At 48.3% G+C, this 17,899-nt stretch overlaps 3 protein-coding genes across 7 annotated transcripts in view; 1 reads left to right on the top strand and 2 right to left on the bottom strand.

Annotated features, from left to right (window-relative positions):
- Positions 1-12,612, bottom strand: part of LOC123773151 (neutral amino acid transporter 9) — a 66,109-nt gene extending 53,497 nt beyond the window's left edge. For both annotated transcript variants that reach the window (XM_045766669.2, XM_069315185.1), the window contains exon 1: positions 12,456-12,612. The gene's annotated coding sequence lies outside the window, so the exon portion shown is untranslated. The remainder of the gene's footprint in view (positions 1-12,455) is intronic.
- LOC138358071 (apolipoprotein A-IV-like) lies at positions 2,383-5,977 on the top strand. The gene is made up of 2 exons (XM_069315542.1): positions 2,383-2,589; positions 4,808-5,977. Exons 1-2 carry the CDS (start codon positions 2,383-2,385, stop codon positions 5,975-5,977), a joined length of 1,377 nt encoding a protein of 458 aa, XP_069171643.1.
- A 2,223-nt stretch (positions 12,613-14,835) lies between the features above and the next one.
- The window catches only part of LOC123773148 (uncharacterized), a 284,850-nt gene continuing 281,786 nt past the window's right edge, over positions 14,836-17,899 (bottom strand). For all 4 annotated transcript variants that reach the window (XM_069315182.1, XM_069315181.1, XM_069315183.1 and 1 more), the window contains one exon: positions 14,836-16,751. In XM_069315182.1, coding sequence (XP_069171283.1) covers positions 16,748-16,751 — 4 coding nt within the window. In that variant the 3' untranslated portion in view covers positions 14,836-16,747. The remainder of the gene's footprint in view (positions 16,752-17,899) is intronic.

The raw sequence follows: 17,899 nt of genomic DNA, 5'->3' as shown, positions 1-17,899 counted from the left end.
TCTGTAATTTAAATAAGCGTCGATTTATTTATATTTTTGTTATACGAGTGATAAATGGTGTGGCAGGTGTGGAGGAGTGTTTGTGAGGCGGGAGGTGGCTTTGTGTTCCTTGTTTCCGGCAGGTCCGCCCACCACCCACAGGTTATTGACCCACCCCTAGTTCTTGCTACTCATACACCACCACCCACGCCCACCGCTCCACACCCACCGCCCTCCACCCACACCCACCACCCTCCACCCAAAACGCCCTTATCTCTGCCATCCATTTTTACCAACGCCTACCAGCCTCACCCACTCCCCACCCTTTCATCCACTGCCTCCCACCCTCTCCACCCAGCACCTCCACACTACCACCCATTACATACCCTTACCTGCGGCCTACATACCACACCCCTTTGATCATAATGGTCGCTTAATGTACTTACCGCACTCCTGCCTGGCACTGGTAATACCCTTCCCCCAGTACCACCCCCGCAAGCTGTTATGTCCGCCTCCTCATGTGCAAGATCTCCCGCCTTGTGCTTTCTAGGTGTTTATTCTGTCTCAGCAGCCGTCCAGGCTTTAGGCCATAAAAATTAAGGAACTTGTTTAGTTCTCAAAAAGTCTGAGAGTTTGATTGTTGATATACGGTCATGTTCGTCACATAACAGCTGGTTGAAACAGTGAACGGTTATCCCCTTGTTTCTCACGGGAATGCAGGCTGTCTCAATTACCTCTCGTGGTCGTTTGTATCTGTCAAGAGCCAGTCCATGATCCCGGGACCACTGTGGTGAGCCGGTCGGCCGAGCGGACAGCACGCTGGACTTATGATCCTGTGGTCCCAGGTTCGATCCCGGGCGCCGGCGAGAAACAATGGGCAGAGTTTCTTTCATCCTATGCCCCTTTTACCTAGCAGTAAATAGGTACCTGGGTGTTAGTCAGCTGTTACGGGCTGCTTCCTGGGGGTGGAGGCCTGGTCGAGGACCGGGCCGTGGGGACACTAAAAGCCCCGAAATCATCTCAAGGCCAGGCCCTTTGGTACCCATGTTTCTTAGATCCTGAATGCAGACATCTGGTTAAGTCTCTCCTGGACATTTGTAAAACGACACATTTAATGGCTTCATAGACCGCAGATTTTTCCCATGGGCCCAACGTGACTTCAGCTTGAACACTGGAGGGAACCCCAAGACCCAGACCTGGAACTCCAGAGGCCAGCTGGCTAGCCATTATAGTGAAGCCAGTGTGGATTATTAACATAATATCTGGATTACCGTATATCCTCGTGTGGGTAACTCGCCCAAATATCCATCACAGTATTACCACCAGAACTTACTACACAATTATCGTTTAAAAAAACAGTTTGCACGGGAGATTGACGTCCCCACTCAGATAATGACAGGGAGGGGGGGGGAAGAGTGTCTTATCTCAGCAACTGAACAGGTTTTTCCACAACAGCCAGATAACATCCGGCAAAAAAAAAAAGAGAGAAAATAAGATAGAAAGAAAATAGTTTGTTTTTAATAAGCAACAGTTTCAGATTTGTTTAAAATATTACATATTATTTATTCCGGATAAACTAATTGGAATATCTTTGTTATAGTTGGGTTAATGATCGTCTTTTGCGAGTATAAATAACCAAGGTTATAAAAGGTTCGTAATATGGGTTATGGAGTTAGTCATGCATAGAGGCTGCAGTGGATATACGAACAAGTGAATGGTATTGCAATACTGGTTTGGTTGTTGACCAAACCCACACACTAGACATTGAAGAGATGGCGACCTTTATTCCTTGGGTCGTTTGGTTGTTTCCTGTGGCATAGTGATGAAGCTGTGGAGTGTGGTTGTGATGCTGTGGTGGTGGTGTTGTGGTGGTAGGTCATGATGCTGGTGGTGGTTATGTTGTGGTGGCGTTGATGACGGGATGACTACATGTAGCCTAGATAGCCGATTTAACTTGTATATCACTAAACATTATGAGTGTGCGAGATGCGTGTCTGGTGGAGGATGAGGGGGGAGGGAGATCCGTGCCTGGCGACCTCCACATATACTTGATCTTGGTCAGTGGTGGAGGCAGGAGCCGGAGGCTGAGGGTCAGACCAACAACGCCCCCGAACCCGCACCACGGTAACAGCCGCTCCCATTCCTGCCATTCTTGGCCGTCGTGCGCCTCCACAACCCCACCTCCGGGTTAACAACAACCTCACATTACGCCAAAATAAATCCATGAGTAAACAGCTCTAAATCTGGCGTTCGTAAGGCGGAAACGATGCTTTCGTGGAGGGTGCGTACGACAAGTGAGTGATGTTTTCACTTTTCTCATTCATTGGCGGCCAGGAACCGGTTTGGCGGGTGGTGCGGCGGTACGATGATCTCCCGCCCGGCGTAATGCTACAGGTAACGGTCATGGCCGCCATGTGCGAGCTTCTGTGGGTGACCCAGGCTGGGGTACCCACGGGGTCACGGTCGCTACATGCCTGCCTGCTGGTGCTGTGTGCGTGCCACGGGGACACGCACACACCAGACGACACTCATCAACACTTGGGGGCAGCAGAGCGGTCTCGTCGGTCACTTCCCGTCACCCAGTTGACGAATCTTGCGACCAAGAAATATGTAAGAAAGTTCCTCGTCCGCGTTTTCTGGCAGGGGGAGTTGGGGGTTGATCCTGACTAGGGGAGGGGGTGGGTGGGGGTTGATCCTGACCAGGGGAGGGGGTGGGTGGGGGTTGATCCTGACCAGGGGAGGGGGGTGGGTGGGGGTTGATCCTGACCAGGGGAGGGGGTGGGGTGGGGGTTGATCCAGACCAGGGGAGGGGGTGGGTGGGGGTTGATCCAGACCAGGGGGAGGGGGGTGGGTGGGGGTTGATCCAGACCAGGGGGAGGGGGTGGGTGGGGGTTGATCCTGACCAGGGGAGGGGGGTGGGGGTTGATCCAGACCAGGGGAGGGGGTGGGTGGGGGGTTGATCCAGACCAGGGGAGAGGGAGTGGGTGGGGGATTATCCTGACCAGGGGAGGGGGTGAGGGACGCCCATGACGGTGACAGGGGAGGGCGAGGAGGGAAGGGAGAGGGACAAAGGCCATCAGTGCAGGGTGGACACCCCAGCAGGAAGGATGCGCCTCGCGCTGTCCTCTCCACACCTGTCTCCGTCGCCTCCCACCTGTTACAGTGTTGCCTGCATTCTCCGCACTTCCGCTCCTGCATGATTTAACTCCAAATTTGCATTTTCCTTTCTTGAACGCGAGTCTTCTTAGTTCTTCTGCGGGCCAGTATCTGTTCTTTGTTACGTGTAGTGTGAAGAACACTTGAGGTGAACACGTTGATGAAGGGTAAGCTGGGAGGTGGTAGGGGGGAGGGAAGGGCCCGTTACCTTGGCCTCAGACGTTTGTTGGTAAGTAACTGTATTTAGTACATCCGGCAGATACTTATCATGAGTGATCTGTAATGGTGGTGAGTGAGGGAGTGGTGGTGGTGAGTGAGGGAGTGGTGGTGGTGAGTGAGGGAGTGGTGGTGGTGAGTGAGGGAGTGGTGGTGGTGAGTGAGGGAGTGGTGGTGGTGGTGAGTCAGGGAGTGGTGGTGGTGGTGAGTCAGGGAGTGGTGGTGGTGGTGGTGGTGGTGGTGAGTCAGGGAGTGGTGGTGGTGGTGGTGAGTCTGGGAGTGGTGGTGGTGGTGGTGAGTCTGGGAGTGGTGGTGGTGGTGGTGAGTCTGGGAGTGGTGGTGGTGAGTCAGGGAGTGGTGGTGGTGAGTCAGGGAGTGGTGGTGGTGAGTCAGGGAGTGGTGGTGGTGGTGAGTCTGGGAGTGGTGGTGGTGGTGAGTCTGGGAGTGGTGGTGGTGGTGAGTCTGGGAGTGGTGGTGGTGGTGAGTCTGGGAGTGGTGGTGGTGGTGAGTCTGGGAGTGGTGGTGGTGGTGAGTCAGGGAGTGGTGGTGGTGAGTCAGGGAGTGGTGGTGGTGGTGAGTCAGGGAGTGGTGGTGGTGGTGAGTGAGGGAGTGGTGGAGGGAAGGGCCTGGGGGTGACGCGTGACACGGGTTGATAAGGAGAGTGAGGGTGGAAGTGTTCTATCATATTACCCGCCGCTAGTCAGGTCAGGCGGTTGTCAGACCAGTCACCACTAATGGATACCTGAATTGACCTGAGGGCCACTAACACACTAGTGGACGAGGACATGAAGCCGCCGGCTTGTCAAAAGTTCCCCTATTTGCTCTGATATTCAACTATACTGTCAAAATGTTTATCTATATATCCCCGCAGAAGTTATATATCTATACATCCAGAAGTTCAAATAGCTAGCTTTTGTCAACATCCGGTGATGTACAGTATAAGGGAATGAAAGCAAATCCCGATATCAAACAAATGAGCGTCGGTACTAGTGAATCTAAACACATTACACAGCTACTTCAATGCCATTTCCGGAGAAGGTTTCGCCATCTATAATTTCGCCGCAAATAATCTCGTATTATGAGCACTGGATAATTATACGAATTATCGTTCATCTTCATGAAGCGGGGGATTATCGTGCCGAATTGAGGCAAGTTGTCATTCTCTTGGCGCTCACATTCAACTCCTTACTAGATTCCGTTCTGCTAGATTAAAGTTTTGGAATGCGATCTTTTTGTATACCACAGACAGACTACCGCTCGCGCTCATACTCCTGTGTACACCAGCTGTCTCGGGACATCTTTGTTCTTGTAAACAATCTATTGTGGCTCCGTCTCCAAGCCTCTTGGACCACATCCTCGCCACCAGCACCTTACACGATACTCCTGCAGGCACTTGGAACCTGGAGGCCCGTCTCCACATCTGTACCTGGAGGAGGCGTAGTCTTCCACCACCCAGTACCTGGAGGAAGCGCAGTCTTCCACCGCCCAGTACCTGGAGGAAGCGCAGTCTTCCACCACCCAGTACCTGGAGGAGGCGCAGTCTTCCACCACCCAGTACCTGGAGGAGGCGCAGTCTTCCACCACCCAGTACCTGGAGGAGGCGCAGTCTTCCACCACCCAGTACCTGGAGGAGGCGCAGTCTTCCACCACCCAGTACCTGGAGGAGGCGCAGTCTTCCACCACCCAGTACCTGGAGGAGGCGCAGTCTTCCACCACCCAGTACCTGGAGGAGGCGCAGTCTTCCACCACCCAGTACCTGGAGGAGGCGCAGTCTTCCACCACCCAGTACCTGGAGGAGGCGCAGTCTTCCACCACCCAGTACCTGGAGGAGGCGCAGTCTTCCACCACCCAGTACCTGGAGGAGGCGCAGTCTTCCACCACCCAGTACCTGGAGGAGGCGCAGTCTTCCACCACCCAGTACCTGGAGGAGGCGCAGTCTTCCACCACCCAGTACCTGGAGGAGGCGCAGTCTTCCACCACCCAGTACCTGGAGGAGGCGCAGTCTTCCACCACCCAGTACCTGGAGGAGGCGCAGTCTTCCACCACCCAGTACCTGGAGGAGGCGCAGTCTTCCACCACCCAGTACCTGGAGGAGGCGCAGTCTTCCACCACCCAGTACCTGGAGGAGGCGCAGTCTTCCACCACCCAGTACCTGGAGGAGGCGCAGTCTTCCACCACCCAGTACCTGGAGGAGGCGCAGTCTTCCACCACCCAGTACCTGGAGGAGGCGCAGTCTTCCACCACCCAGTACCTGGAGGAGGCGCAGTCTTCCACCACCCAGTACCTGGAGGAGGCGCAGTCTTCCACCACCCAGTACCTGGAGGAGGCGCAGTCTTCCACCACCCAGTACCTGGAGGAGGCGCAGTCTTCCACCACCCAGTACCTGGAGGAGGCGCAGTCTTCCACCACCCAGTACCTGGAGGAGGCGCAGTCTTCCACCACCCAGTACCTGGAGGAGGCGCAGTCTTCCACCACCCAGTACCTGGAGGAGGCGCAGTCTTCCACCACCCAGTACCTGGAGGAGGCGCAGTCTTCCACCACCCAGTACCTGGAGGAGGCGCAGTCTTCCACCACCCAGTACCTGGAGGAAGCACCGAATTTCCGAGCTTTTTTTTTATTCAGATGAGCTTCGTGTCTTCCAGTGTGAGAGAGTATTGGGTCTTCCGACTGTGGCCGGAGGGAACGTCACGTCTTCCAAGTTTCTAGTCTTCCAGGTTTGTACTCACCTAATTGTGCTTGCGGGGGTTAAGCTTTGGCTCTTTGGTCCCGACTCTCAACTGTCAATCAACTGGTGTACAGGTTCCTGAGCCTACTGGGCTCTATCATATCTTCATTTGAAACTATGTATGGAGTCAGCCTCCACCACATCACTGCATTCCATTTACTAACTACTCTGACACTGACAAATTCTTTCTAATTTTTATGTGGCTCATTTGGGTATTCTATTTCCACTTGTGTCCCCTTGTTCGTATTCTACCCGTGTTAAATAGTTTGTCTTTGTCCACCCTGTTAATTCCCCTGAGAATTTTGTAGGTGGTTATCATGTCTCCCCTTACTCTTGTGTCTTCCAGAGACGTGAGGTTTAGCTCCCGTAACCTTTTCTCGTAGCTCATACTTCTCAGTTCTGGGACTAGTATTTTGGCATATCTCCGAATCTTCTCTAACTTTGTCTTGTGTTTAACCTGGTATGGACTCCAGGCTGGAGCTGCATACTCCAGGATTAGTCTGAATCGTTTGCGAGTCTGGAATTGTGTCCCACACCATCCTATTGTAGTCACCAGGGGTCAGATTCACGAAGCAGTTACGCAAGCACTTACGAACCTGTACATCTTTTCTCAATCTTTGGCGGCTTTGTTTACAATAATTAAACAGTTAATGAGCTCGAAGCACCAGGAGGCTGTTTATAACAATAACAACAGTTGATTGGAAGTTTTCCTGCTTGTAAACTGTTTAATAAATGTAACCGAAGCCGTCAAAGATTGAGGAAAGATGTACACGTTCGTAAGTACTTGCGTAACTGCTTCGTGAATCTGGCCCCAGGATTCTGTAGATCTGGTAACTGAATTTGTATTTAAAGTTCGTGCTTGGAGGAAAGAAACACTTGGTCAGCTGATCGTCACCAATATAAACAAACTCGACCACGTGGCTCAACTTTTACCAACCAGCTGATTGCTCAGCACGTAAACAAATATGTTCACGCGGCTCCACATGTTCGACACGTGTTCACATCTTACGATGAGTCAACATGTGAACACGTGTTTAAACTATAGACTAAAATCTATAAATTAAAATTTCCCTATGACCCACGAAGGGTAATAGGTGGTATATAATATATATATTTCTTTTTACGTGGAACTCTTGCTTCTATACCCCTATTCCCACTTTCTCTTGAATGCTCCGCCCCTCCCCTAATCAACCTTGGGGTCAGAGGTCACAGAGCTCGCTACGGACAAAGGACAGAGGTGGAACCTGACCCCTGGCGACCTCTCCTGGCGGAAAGTAAGGGGGGGGGGGGAACCTTGGGGGCATGTGAGAGGGGAGGGAAAGGGGGGAGGAAAAGTCAAGGAGGGATAGGAAGGAGAGGGAGTGGCATAGGGAGAATGACAGGAAGATGTCACTATATAGTGTATACACTCGTGTGTGCCCACATCCCCGTGTCCGTACACCCCCACGCCCGTACACCCCCACGCCCGTACACCTGCCCGTACACCCCCCCCCCCCCCCCCAACGTCCATACAGTAACATAACCGGTTGGGTACGGATATCTCTGCACAGAGCAACGGGTGAGATGACTACCTTGCTGGTGCCTGTCCAAATAATAATGTTTGTCAGAGATGTACTTTGGTACTCACGCTGTCTCGTCTCCCTCTTCCACACACTCTTCCCTCCCTCCCTCCCTCCCTCCCTCCCTCCCTCCCTCCCACTCTTTCCTCGCATCCACTTTAATTAGGCTTCGCCGAGTAAAGAACACTTAATAAATAAAAAACTCTACTAACATCACAAGAGGGAAAACGCAGATCTGCAAATTAATGGTGAAAGTCCTGAAATGGATTCACCACTCTCGGTACCTCGTGGATATTATCCGCACGGTTATCTTGAGGTTATATCTTGAGATGATTTCGGGGCTTTTTAGTGTCCCCCCTTGACTGTACCTTGACGGTACAGTCAAGATTTCCTTACCTTCTACAAAAGTTCTATAAATGTTGCTGTTATAGGCGCCAATGACCTTGTTATTGCTGTACTAAATTATTGATCACTAGCTGAATCACTTTGTTAAACTAACCATTATAGTTCTAAGGATTTCTCCCCTCCTTTCCCACCGCAGAATAACTCTCCCTTACAAGGTCTGGTCGCGTCCTGACCTTTCACCCATAACAGCGATAAAAAGTGGAAATTGACGCTACTGACTCTTAATTACAGGAGTTGCAGCCTTGTTAAGCCGAATTGCAGTTCTCTTCTAGATGCACCTGTGTTGGTGGGAGCGCTTATGGCGCCTCCGTGACCCTGGACACGGCCGCCCGTGACCCTGGACACGGCCGCCCGTGACCCTGGACACGGCCGCCCGTGACCCTGGCCATTAATCTATAAATTTCACTCTTGGCATACCAGTTTGTAAACGACCAAATATAATAAGTAATCACCCAGAACGAGAGAGAGAAAATGTTCAGGACCTTCCAAACTCCCTTCCCCGCGTGACGACCCCTCAAGTGGACTCTGACTCTACCTTCCCCCCGTTCCAGCGGAACACCCTCCGGGTGCCCGCCGGAACACCCTCCGGGTGCCCGCCGGAACACCCTCCAGGTGCCCGCCGGAACACCCTCCAGGTGCCTGCTGGTACACCCTCCAGGTGCCCGCCGGAGCACCCTCCAGGTGCCCGCTGGAACACCCTCCAGGTGCCTGCTGGAACACCCTCCAGGTGCCTGCTGGAACACCCTCCAGGTGCCTGCTGGAACACCCTCCAGGTGCCTGCTGGAACACCCTCCAGGTGCCTGCTGGAACACGAGTCTCGGTGTTGATAGATGGTTCACTTCCTGCGGGCCCCAGGAAAGTGTACATTCTCTGGCGGGTCCCCGTGGGAGGAAGGGCGAGGAGCGAGTTCCCAAGCTATCTTTCCTTCTTCACTTGCACTGCCTCTGGCGCCTGCATATTGAATGGCTTCTGCCGCTTGCAGTGCCCCGACTTGTGTTCGTGAGACGCATCTGTCCACCACATTGTTTCTTGACTTCCGTACTTTTATCCGGACAGCGCCACCTGTTCTGGTCTGGGTATGGTCCTGAAGCACCGTCCACCACCTGTACTGGTCCTGAAGCACCGTCCACCGCCTGTACTGGTCCTGAAGCACCGTCCACCACCTGTACTGGTCCTGAAGCACCGTCCACCACCTGTACTGGTCCTGGAACACCGTATTTTCCTACGGTGGCCAGAACTGTCTGAAAGACGCTTCATCTGCATTCGTTTTGATTCATTAACTTTGCACTGATCGAATACTCAGCACGTTAATAATATAAAAGAACTAGACAAGAGGACAGTAGGTAAAGCAAGGGGTGGTTGATTTACAATTAATTTGCCTTTCGACAGGAGAAATACGCTTTGAAATTTGGCATCATGAGAAAGGTGAAAAAAATTCTCTTACCAACAAACTTTAAAATACAAAATCATTGCAAAATCAGGGGGGGCCTAACAGCTGAGTGGACAGTGCTTCGGATTCGTAGTACTGAGGTTCCGGCTTCGATCCCCGGTGGAGGCGGAAACAAATGGACAGTTTATTTCATCCTGATGCCCTTGTTCACCTAGCAGTAAATAGGTACTTGGGAGTTAGACAGCTACTACGGACTGCTTCCAGGAGGGGGGGTGTAATAAAAAGAAGGCCTGGTCGAGGACCGGGCCGTGGGGACGCCAAGCCCCGAAATCATCTCAAGAAGTCAAGTTATCCGATCAGTACCTAGTTCCCTGTCACATGTGAGATGACAGGGAAGCTCTACAGAGGATTCTTGAATACCTGTGGTGACAGGTCCAGGCGCGGCGCACAGGCTGCTGGTTCTTCCAAGTGATGGTTAGAGAATTTTAAGAGTTCAGTCTAAAAATGTGATGGTGTATGTAGTGAGTCCGCAGGGAATCGATCAGGTCCGCTACTTGTGTAAAGGAGGAAATGTATATGTTTATCTCTCAGAATGTTTAGTAATATGTTTATTGCTTGTGATGTGTGTCTATGTATGTATTAACACGTTGTACTGAACGGGGTGAGAATAGCTTGAGCTACCTCATCCCTTTGTGTGTATTTTACCTCAAACTTTTTTCAATTTCAATCAGGTCCTCACACCCACTGTCCGTTTCCATAGTCGCACGCAACACACACGACCTTCTCTCATCATCATAATAATGTTATAAAATATAATATATATATATATATTATATATATATATATATATATATATATATATATATATATATATATATATATATAATGCAAAACCTGAGTCAGGGCCCCTTATGTTCTTGTAGGAGAGGGTTGAATATGTGTGATGCTGAGGGTCTGGAGATGAGTTTGTAGATAACATTTATTACTTCCTGTAGTAGGGGCGGGGGGGGGGGGAGGGTAGGGGGGCAACGATGCCCCTCCCCCACCTTTCCTTTTATCTTGTTCAGGTCAATGTCCCCCTCCCTACTCCCTCAAGACCCAGCCCCCCACCCCTCCACGATCCCAGTTTCTAGGCTGTGCCGCATTTGGGGGAAACACTGCCCCATGTAGTGTGTCTGCGTCCTGCGTGTCTGCGTCTGCGTGTCTGTGTCTGCCTATGTCTTCTAGATTTTGAGTCTTCTAATTCTAGAGACTTCTAGAGAGTTCTATGTCTTCTCACAATGGCTGAGTCTTCCAGCTTGCGTGTATTGACATCTTTGTTCGTAGGTTTGCCTGAAAATTTGGACACGTATAGACTAGCGGCCAGTTTTAAGCTGGAGATGGATCAACCTGGCTGTTACGGCAGTGTGTGAGTGATGGGCCTGGAGATGAGGTAGTAGTAACGTTGGGGAGCCTCCAGGCTTGTTACGCTTGGGGCAGTTCCTGAGTGGTTCATTGCTCTACCTTGGCTTTGTTAGTGAGAAGACGGACCGCCACCGCCCGGCTGGATGGCTGGCCCGCCCCGGCCACCACCCGGCTGGCTGGCTGGCCCGCCCCGGCCACCACCCGGCTGGCTGGCTGGCTGGCCCGCCCCGGCCACCACCCGGCTGGCTGGCTGGCTGGCCCGCCCCGGCCACCACCCGGCTGGCTGGCTGGCCCGCCCCGGCCACCACCCGGCTGGCTGGCTGGCTGGCTGGCCCGCCCCGGCCACCACCCGGCTGGCTGGCTGGCTGGCCCGCCCCGGCCACCACCCGGCTGGCTGGCTGGCTGGCCCGCCCCGGCCACCACCCGGCTGGCTGGCTGGCTGGCCCGCCCCGGCCACCACCCGGCTGGCTGGCTGGCTGGCCCGCCCCGGCCACCACCCGGCTGGCTGGCCCGCCCCGGCCACCACCCGGCTGGCTGGCTGGCTGGCCCGCCCCGGCCACCACCCGGCTGGCTGGCTGGCTGGCCCGCCCCGGCCACCACCCGGCTGGCTGGCTGGCTGGCCCGCCCCGGCCACCACCCGGCTGGATGGCTGGCCCGCCCCGGCCACCACCCGGCTGGCTGGCTGGCCCGCCCCGGCCACCACCCGGCTGGATGGCTGGCCCGCCCCGGCCACCACCCGGCTGGATGGCTGGCCCGCCCCGGCCACCACCCGGCTGGATGGCTGGCCCGCCCCGGCCACCACCCGGCTGGATGGCTGGCCCGCCCCGGCCACCACCCGGCTGGCTGGCTGGCCCGCCCCGGCCACCACCCGGCTGGCTGGCTGGCCCGCCCCGGCCACCACCCGGCTGGCTGGCTGGCCCGCCCCGCCCCGGCCCGGCCACCACCCGGCTGGCTGGCTGGCTGGCTGGCTGGCCCGCCCCGCCCCGGCCCGGCCACCACCCAGCTGGTAGCCTTACACAAGATTACAAAAACTGTCCGGAAAATCGCTCACGAGACAAAGAATCCCCGAAGGGAATTATTTGACACAGTTGTCCGCTGAAGTGGGCACGCTGGATCAGACTGTTCATTAGTTAAGGTTATCACTGTAACTGCTGTAAGGCGGAACGGGCTAGCAAGCTAGGATATGATGGAACTCAATTGTTGCAACTGGCTCCTTATGCAACAATGAAGTAAAACTTTGAAATATTCAGTTTGTATTTTTTAACCCGTTACCCTAAATCAACATATAAAAACAGTAGATCTGGTGAAATTTGAACCAAATTAATATTTGGGTAAAAATCACAACTAAATCTCTAAAAATTTGTATATAAAATTTCAGTATTTGGGTTCTGTTAGCTAATGTATTAAAAAAAAGAGCATAGTGACATTGAGATATTCCTATGCACAAATTAGCTTTCAGTTTAACACTAAATCATACAATACTGGCAACTGCCCTTTGACTCTGATGTTGTTTACATTTTCAAATGTGGAAACTGTTACGGTCGCACCTCACGGTACCTTAACTACTGCACATGTGGCTTAGTCCCCTTCATACCAACAACATCTTTATTAAACACCATACCTGCGGGCACCTGTGTACCTCTCACCGCACAGGCAAGTGGTACCTTTGCTCTGATGCATGGTGAGTCTCCTGTGACTAGAGGTTCTCCCCCGAGGAGCCGCGACCCGTCCGCTCCCTCTCACGGACTCTACTCCTCTGACGTCCAACTTCATTCATTGCTTCATTATCTCTGACGCAGGTTCGAATCCTCGTCACGGCCCTTGTGGATTTGTTCATTTAACACCAGACTTCACTTACTAATTCTTTAAGTATGTCGTTAGGCATTTTCTTACGTCTTATTTTATACTATAATTAGTATATATATATATATTTTCTGTTCTTTACTTTTTACATCTTTTATTTAGGCTTTTTTTATTTGGGTATTTTAATTGATACTTATTTTCGCAAATCTTTGAACTTTTACGATTTTTAGGTAATATTTGCAGAGTAATTGTTCTTTTTATAAATATAGAAAAGCTGTATTTATTTGTTTATGCTTTTTAAGGGGGAAAAAAATCTATCATTTCAAGCAAAACCTCCCCAGATGTAAGTAGTTCATGTTCTTACCAACAATACAGGATCAACAAACAATACTAATACCATATATAACCTCATTACTGTCGCATGTGTCACGGTTTCTCACTACTGGGGGACAGGAAGCCTGTAGGCATATCCAACTCCCACTAGGCCAACAACTCATCTTCCCCAGGAAGCAGCTTACAACAGTTACCTAACTCCAGTATAATTTTGTTGTGCCAGGTGAACTGGTGTATCAGGAGCAAGGAAATAAGCATTAATGTCGTGCCGAGGCATCGCATCTGGCACCTTCCCAGATGTATAGCCTCAACACTGAGCACTGTGCCACAGGTCACCTGCTTGATACCACCACAGGTCATGTGTGTGCAGGCGATGAGACACAATAACGTGGCTGAAGAATGTTGACCAGACCACACACTAGAAGGTGAAGGGACGACGACGTTTTGGCACGATGGTCCGTTTCGAGAATGGTCCAGGACGGACCGAAACGTCGTCATCCCTTCACCTTCTAGTGTGTGGTCTGGTCAACGTCATGTATGTGTGTGTGTGAACTGCCTGACCTTACTTGTAGATGGTTCTGGTGATCAATGTTCTCGCAGCCGATCCTGACCACGCCGTCTGGTCAACCAGGCTGTAGACGCCACTGCTCGCAGTCTTGAAGTTTGAACCATACACTAAGTTAATCGGGTATACTTTGAAGGTGTTTAACAACGTCTCGTTTGAACACCATGAAAGATCGGCTATTTATGACCCTCTTGTATAGAGTGAGTGCTGAAAAGTTTCATGGGTCCAAATGTTGATAGAATTGACTCAACATGTAACCTTTGCACCTTTACTTTTCAATGGCTGAGACGTACAATAAAATTTATTCTAAATGATTACTTATTTTCTTCTCATCAACAAAACAAAACTACTCTAAATGAAGGTATTCCTGCATTTAGCAAATTTGTCATGTCTGGGAATGTAACCTTATTTTTTACCATGAGTTATTCAGTTTATATAGCAAATTTTCCAGGAATGTAATTACAGTATTATGTAAAGGTAGACTGTATTGTGCATTTTCCAGTAATTCAAAACGTTAAAGAAAATCTACAATTATAGAACATTAATGATGGTAGATTTTCGTCATAATGACAAGATATCTTCAGCTATAGTGGGAGGGGAAGACTGAATATCAGGTTAAGACCCCTCACTCAGAGTGATGTTACTTCACCTGACCACAAGTTTTCCTTAACCTAACCACATATATTGGTAACATTAAACACAGACATATTGAAATTTGAAACTGATGATATAATGTCTGATTCCACAAAAAGTCATAACAATTATTGGATTTAAAGAAAATTCCACAAAAAGTCATAACAATTATTGGATTTTAAAAAAAATTCTGCCATTGCCAAAATCAATATAATTTAAGTGTCATCAACATAAACCAAAACATCACCTGGCCTGATGTCTTTCCATTCTTGTGCAGTATACTGTATATGCAGTATACTGTATATGCAGTTACCTTCGTTCCAATCAGAGGGACGCACAGGGAACTAGAGACGGTAATGAGTGTAGTAATGGATTTTATGAAGAAAGTGTAAAAGCTAACTCAATGCAAATTTTGAAATATAAATATGATAGGAAAAGTAAAAGAATAGTCATTGCATTAAACTACCAATGGTTTGAAATGTGTATTTTAGGAACTGATTTTCAATACTGCAAGCACATTCATATAAGAACACTTTCCAGTTGCCAACTAGATATCATCTTTCAGCTTAGTAGGATAATCTAACTCAGACAAAACGAGGCATCAGCCTAATACAATAATACTCAAGCTAACAAATATTTCAGAGAGAAAAGGTAATAAAAGGCACAGTTTCATATACAACATATAATTATACAACTAGATGAATGACTTGTGGCGTCGACTGGCCTCTGCGCCGGCACCCTGACCACTGCCCTTTCCGACAGTGGCCGTTTTGAAATTATGCAAGTTTGGGGAAAAAATATAAATGGTACACTTGAACAATGCTGTTACTTATTTATAAATTCCTGAGGTGGACATGTCTATAAAAAGGGAGAAGAGAAAATCACTGGTTCAGGAAAAATATACATAATCTATATATAAAAGGTTGTGTGGACTTTGGTGTGGAACATATCTGTACTGCTATGTACTGAGAGCAAAGGCCTAGACATTAACATAAGGTATTCAACCAACACTTTGTTTGCCCATGATCTGGTCTATCCTAACACATTTGCTCTAGGCACAATGCAGGTGCTTAAATTATCCCCCATGTTCTGGCTGCTCTCAACTTGACAGCAAATATAGAAAATAAAGCTTTTGGTATATTGTTGCTGGATAAGCAAAGTGTTGGCTAAATTGGATATATTTTCTCTTCATGACAATCTATGCCACTGTTCTCTTCCAATTTATTGAAAAAAAAATCCCTCATTTGTATCACTCCACTGTAAGGTCCAGATTTGCCAATTCTCACCACTAAATGCACCACGACTCTCTATGATCGACTCTGTCCTCGTGGTACATTTTCATACCAAACTCATCTAGATTCTGGGATCTAGATTCTTACGTAGTTTATCAAATTTGTGTTTGTCTGAACGTTATCATCTTGGGCCATTTGTTAATCTTAAAATTCTTCACATCACAAAAAAATATATAATAGTCATTTTCATTCTTTACCCAAATAAGGTATTGTCATTATCGATAACAAAGTATAAAAACCTGTCATACATAAATATTACATGGTAATTATGAAGGTAATACAGGCATAAAGGAGAAGGTTTATGCAGAAGGAAATATCATTATTAGCACTTTGCTAATCACTCCAAATTTGACACAAGTCTGCACACAACCATCACACTCACACTATAGACAGTACGTCATCTTCATTCAGAAACACTGACAATTAATGCAACCGAAGACAAGAAGTATTATGAAGTCTACACTGAAGGTGGGATGTCAGTCATCAGCAGAGAATACAATAGTAAATAATAATAATAATAATGACAACAATTTACAAGGAAAGGAAAATGTATAAAAGATACTTTGAAAATTATACAACTTTACACATGGTCATATACACACAAGGTAAAAACTGGTAACATTCACACGCACATAAATCCTACTTATAGCACTGTGAATCACTCGTTCGTTTTACATTATACAACTAAGTCAATACATCTGGGTCGACGTCTCTTAGTTCACTGACATAAGAAGCGGTAAGCGTGCAGATGTCTATATAACTTCACATTGCTGATGCAAAAAGTGCACAAATTTTAAAATAATGAAAACTAAAAATTCTTTTTCACTTGCATTTCAGCAACAATACATTTGAATAATAAGCACACTTCATAGTCACTCAGTAATAGTTTTTCTCACTAATATATTTTAAGCACCAAACGTTAATCCACCGTCATAGTCAGAGTTAGCAATCTCAACTTAAGACTGTCCAGATGATCCCAAATTCGGCCTCGCTACATAACGCTATTCTGTATTCGTCCATGACACATGCTCTGCCACATGTGTGGAACTCATTTGTCCTTCTCCCATTATTTTGTCTAAAGTTCCAGGACACGTGGCCTCCACTGCTGCACAAGTAGAAGCCGGTGTGGAACATCTTCCAGTTCCTGGCCTCACAATGAGGCCTCCATGGTATAGAAAATGAAAACATCCGGACTAGTCCTCTCCAGACCATCCTGCACTTCCTTGAAGGTCCTGCTTGAGATTCTTGTCACTATGACCCGTCTTTGCAGGTCGGTCACACACTGCTTCACCTACAGTAAAAAGGAACAAACATATTAGCCACAAATTGCAAAGACAACACATATTATAAACAGCTGAAATGCCTTGCCACAATACAGGCAGGATATATTTCTCGTTAACAAGAATTTGATATAATAATTATGTAAATAATTAAAATAATTATGTAATAATTAAAAATAATAGCGTTTTTTATTAGCTAGGGTGTAATGGTATTTGGTTTGTGAGGCACTATCATCAACAACCTGGCTGATCAGGTAGTTAATAGGGAAGCCTGATGTTGGGCTAAGTTGCAGGAGAAAAAAAAAAAAAGAGCTTTCTCAGTCATGAACAGAACAAGTTCGGGTAATATGAAAGATGCTTATATAGCTCTTAAAGTTGAATATGTGTTATTCATACAGTGAAGATATTTGTACATAATGATGTTAATAGTAACATGAAACATTTATTAACATTTCACATAAAATGACACTAATCATTAACTATTTGTGGGATGATTTACTGTATAAAATATAGCGGTTTTCCTGTCTTATTGATCATATTGACAATAAGAGTCTAGGAATGCAGTAAGGGGTCTCATAGTATAGATGGCTTCATTCTTGACCATGGATCAGGTATCCAGGTTGGGCACGTGTTCTTTCACCTAATGGCTCTGTTCACCTAGCAGTAAATAGGTATTCGGAGAGTTAGGCAACTGCTGTGTTGCTGCATCTAGGAAATGGTCAGTAGTTGACTTTGGGAAGGGGGGGGGGGGGGGGGACTCTGCTACAAGCCTTATGTATATATATATATATATATATATATATATATATATATATATATATATATATTAGTTATATATATTAGTTATATATATATATATACACACACACACACACACACACACACACACACACACACACACACACACACACACACACATACATACATACATACATACATACATACATACATACATATACACACACACAGGCTGCCTGTCCATGACAAAATGAAGTCTGAGAAAGTCTGGAAATTATCCTAACGGGAACTATGTGTTTACATAATTGCAAAATGTTTATTTTGACATCATGTTTATATAGCATACAAGCTACAATTTTTGTATGACATGCACATCTGTCAGGTACTAATGCAGCCCTGGATTAGCCATTGAGTGAAATAA

The sequence above is a fragment of the Procambarus clarkii genome, chromosome 81 (genome assembly GCF_040958095.1).
Source record: "Procambarus clarkii isolate CNS0578487 chromosome 81, FALCON_Pclarkii_2.0, whole genome shotgun sequence".
Lineage (NCBI taxonomy): Eukaryota > Metazoa > Arthropoda > Malacostraca > Decapoda > Cambaridae > Procambarus > Procambarus clarkii.
Note: the sequence above shows the minus strand (reverse complement) of the source record. Positions and strands in the feature narration are given on the sequence as shown.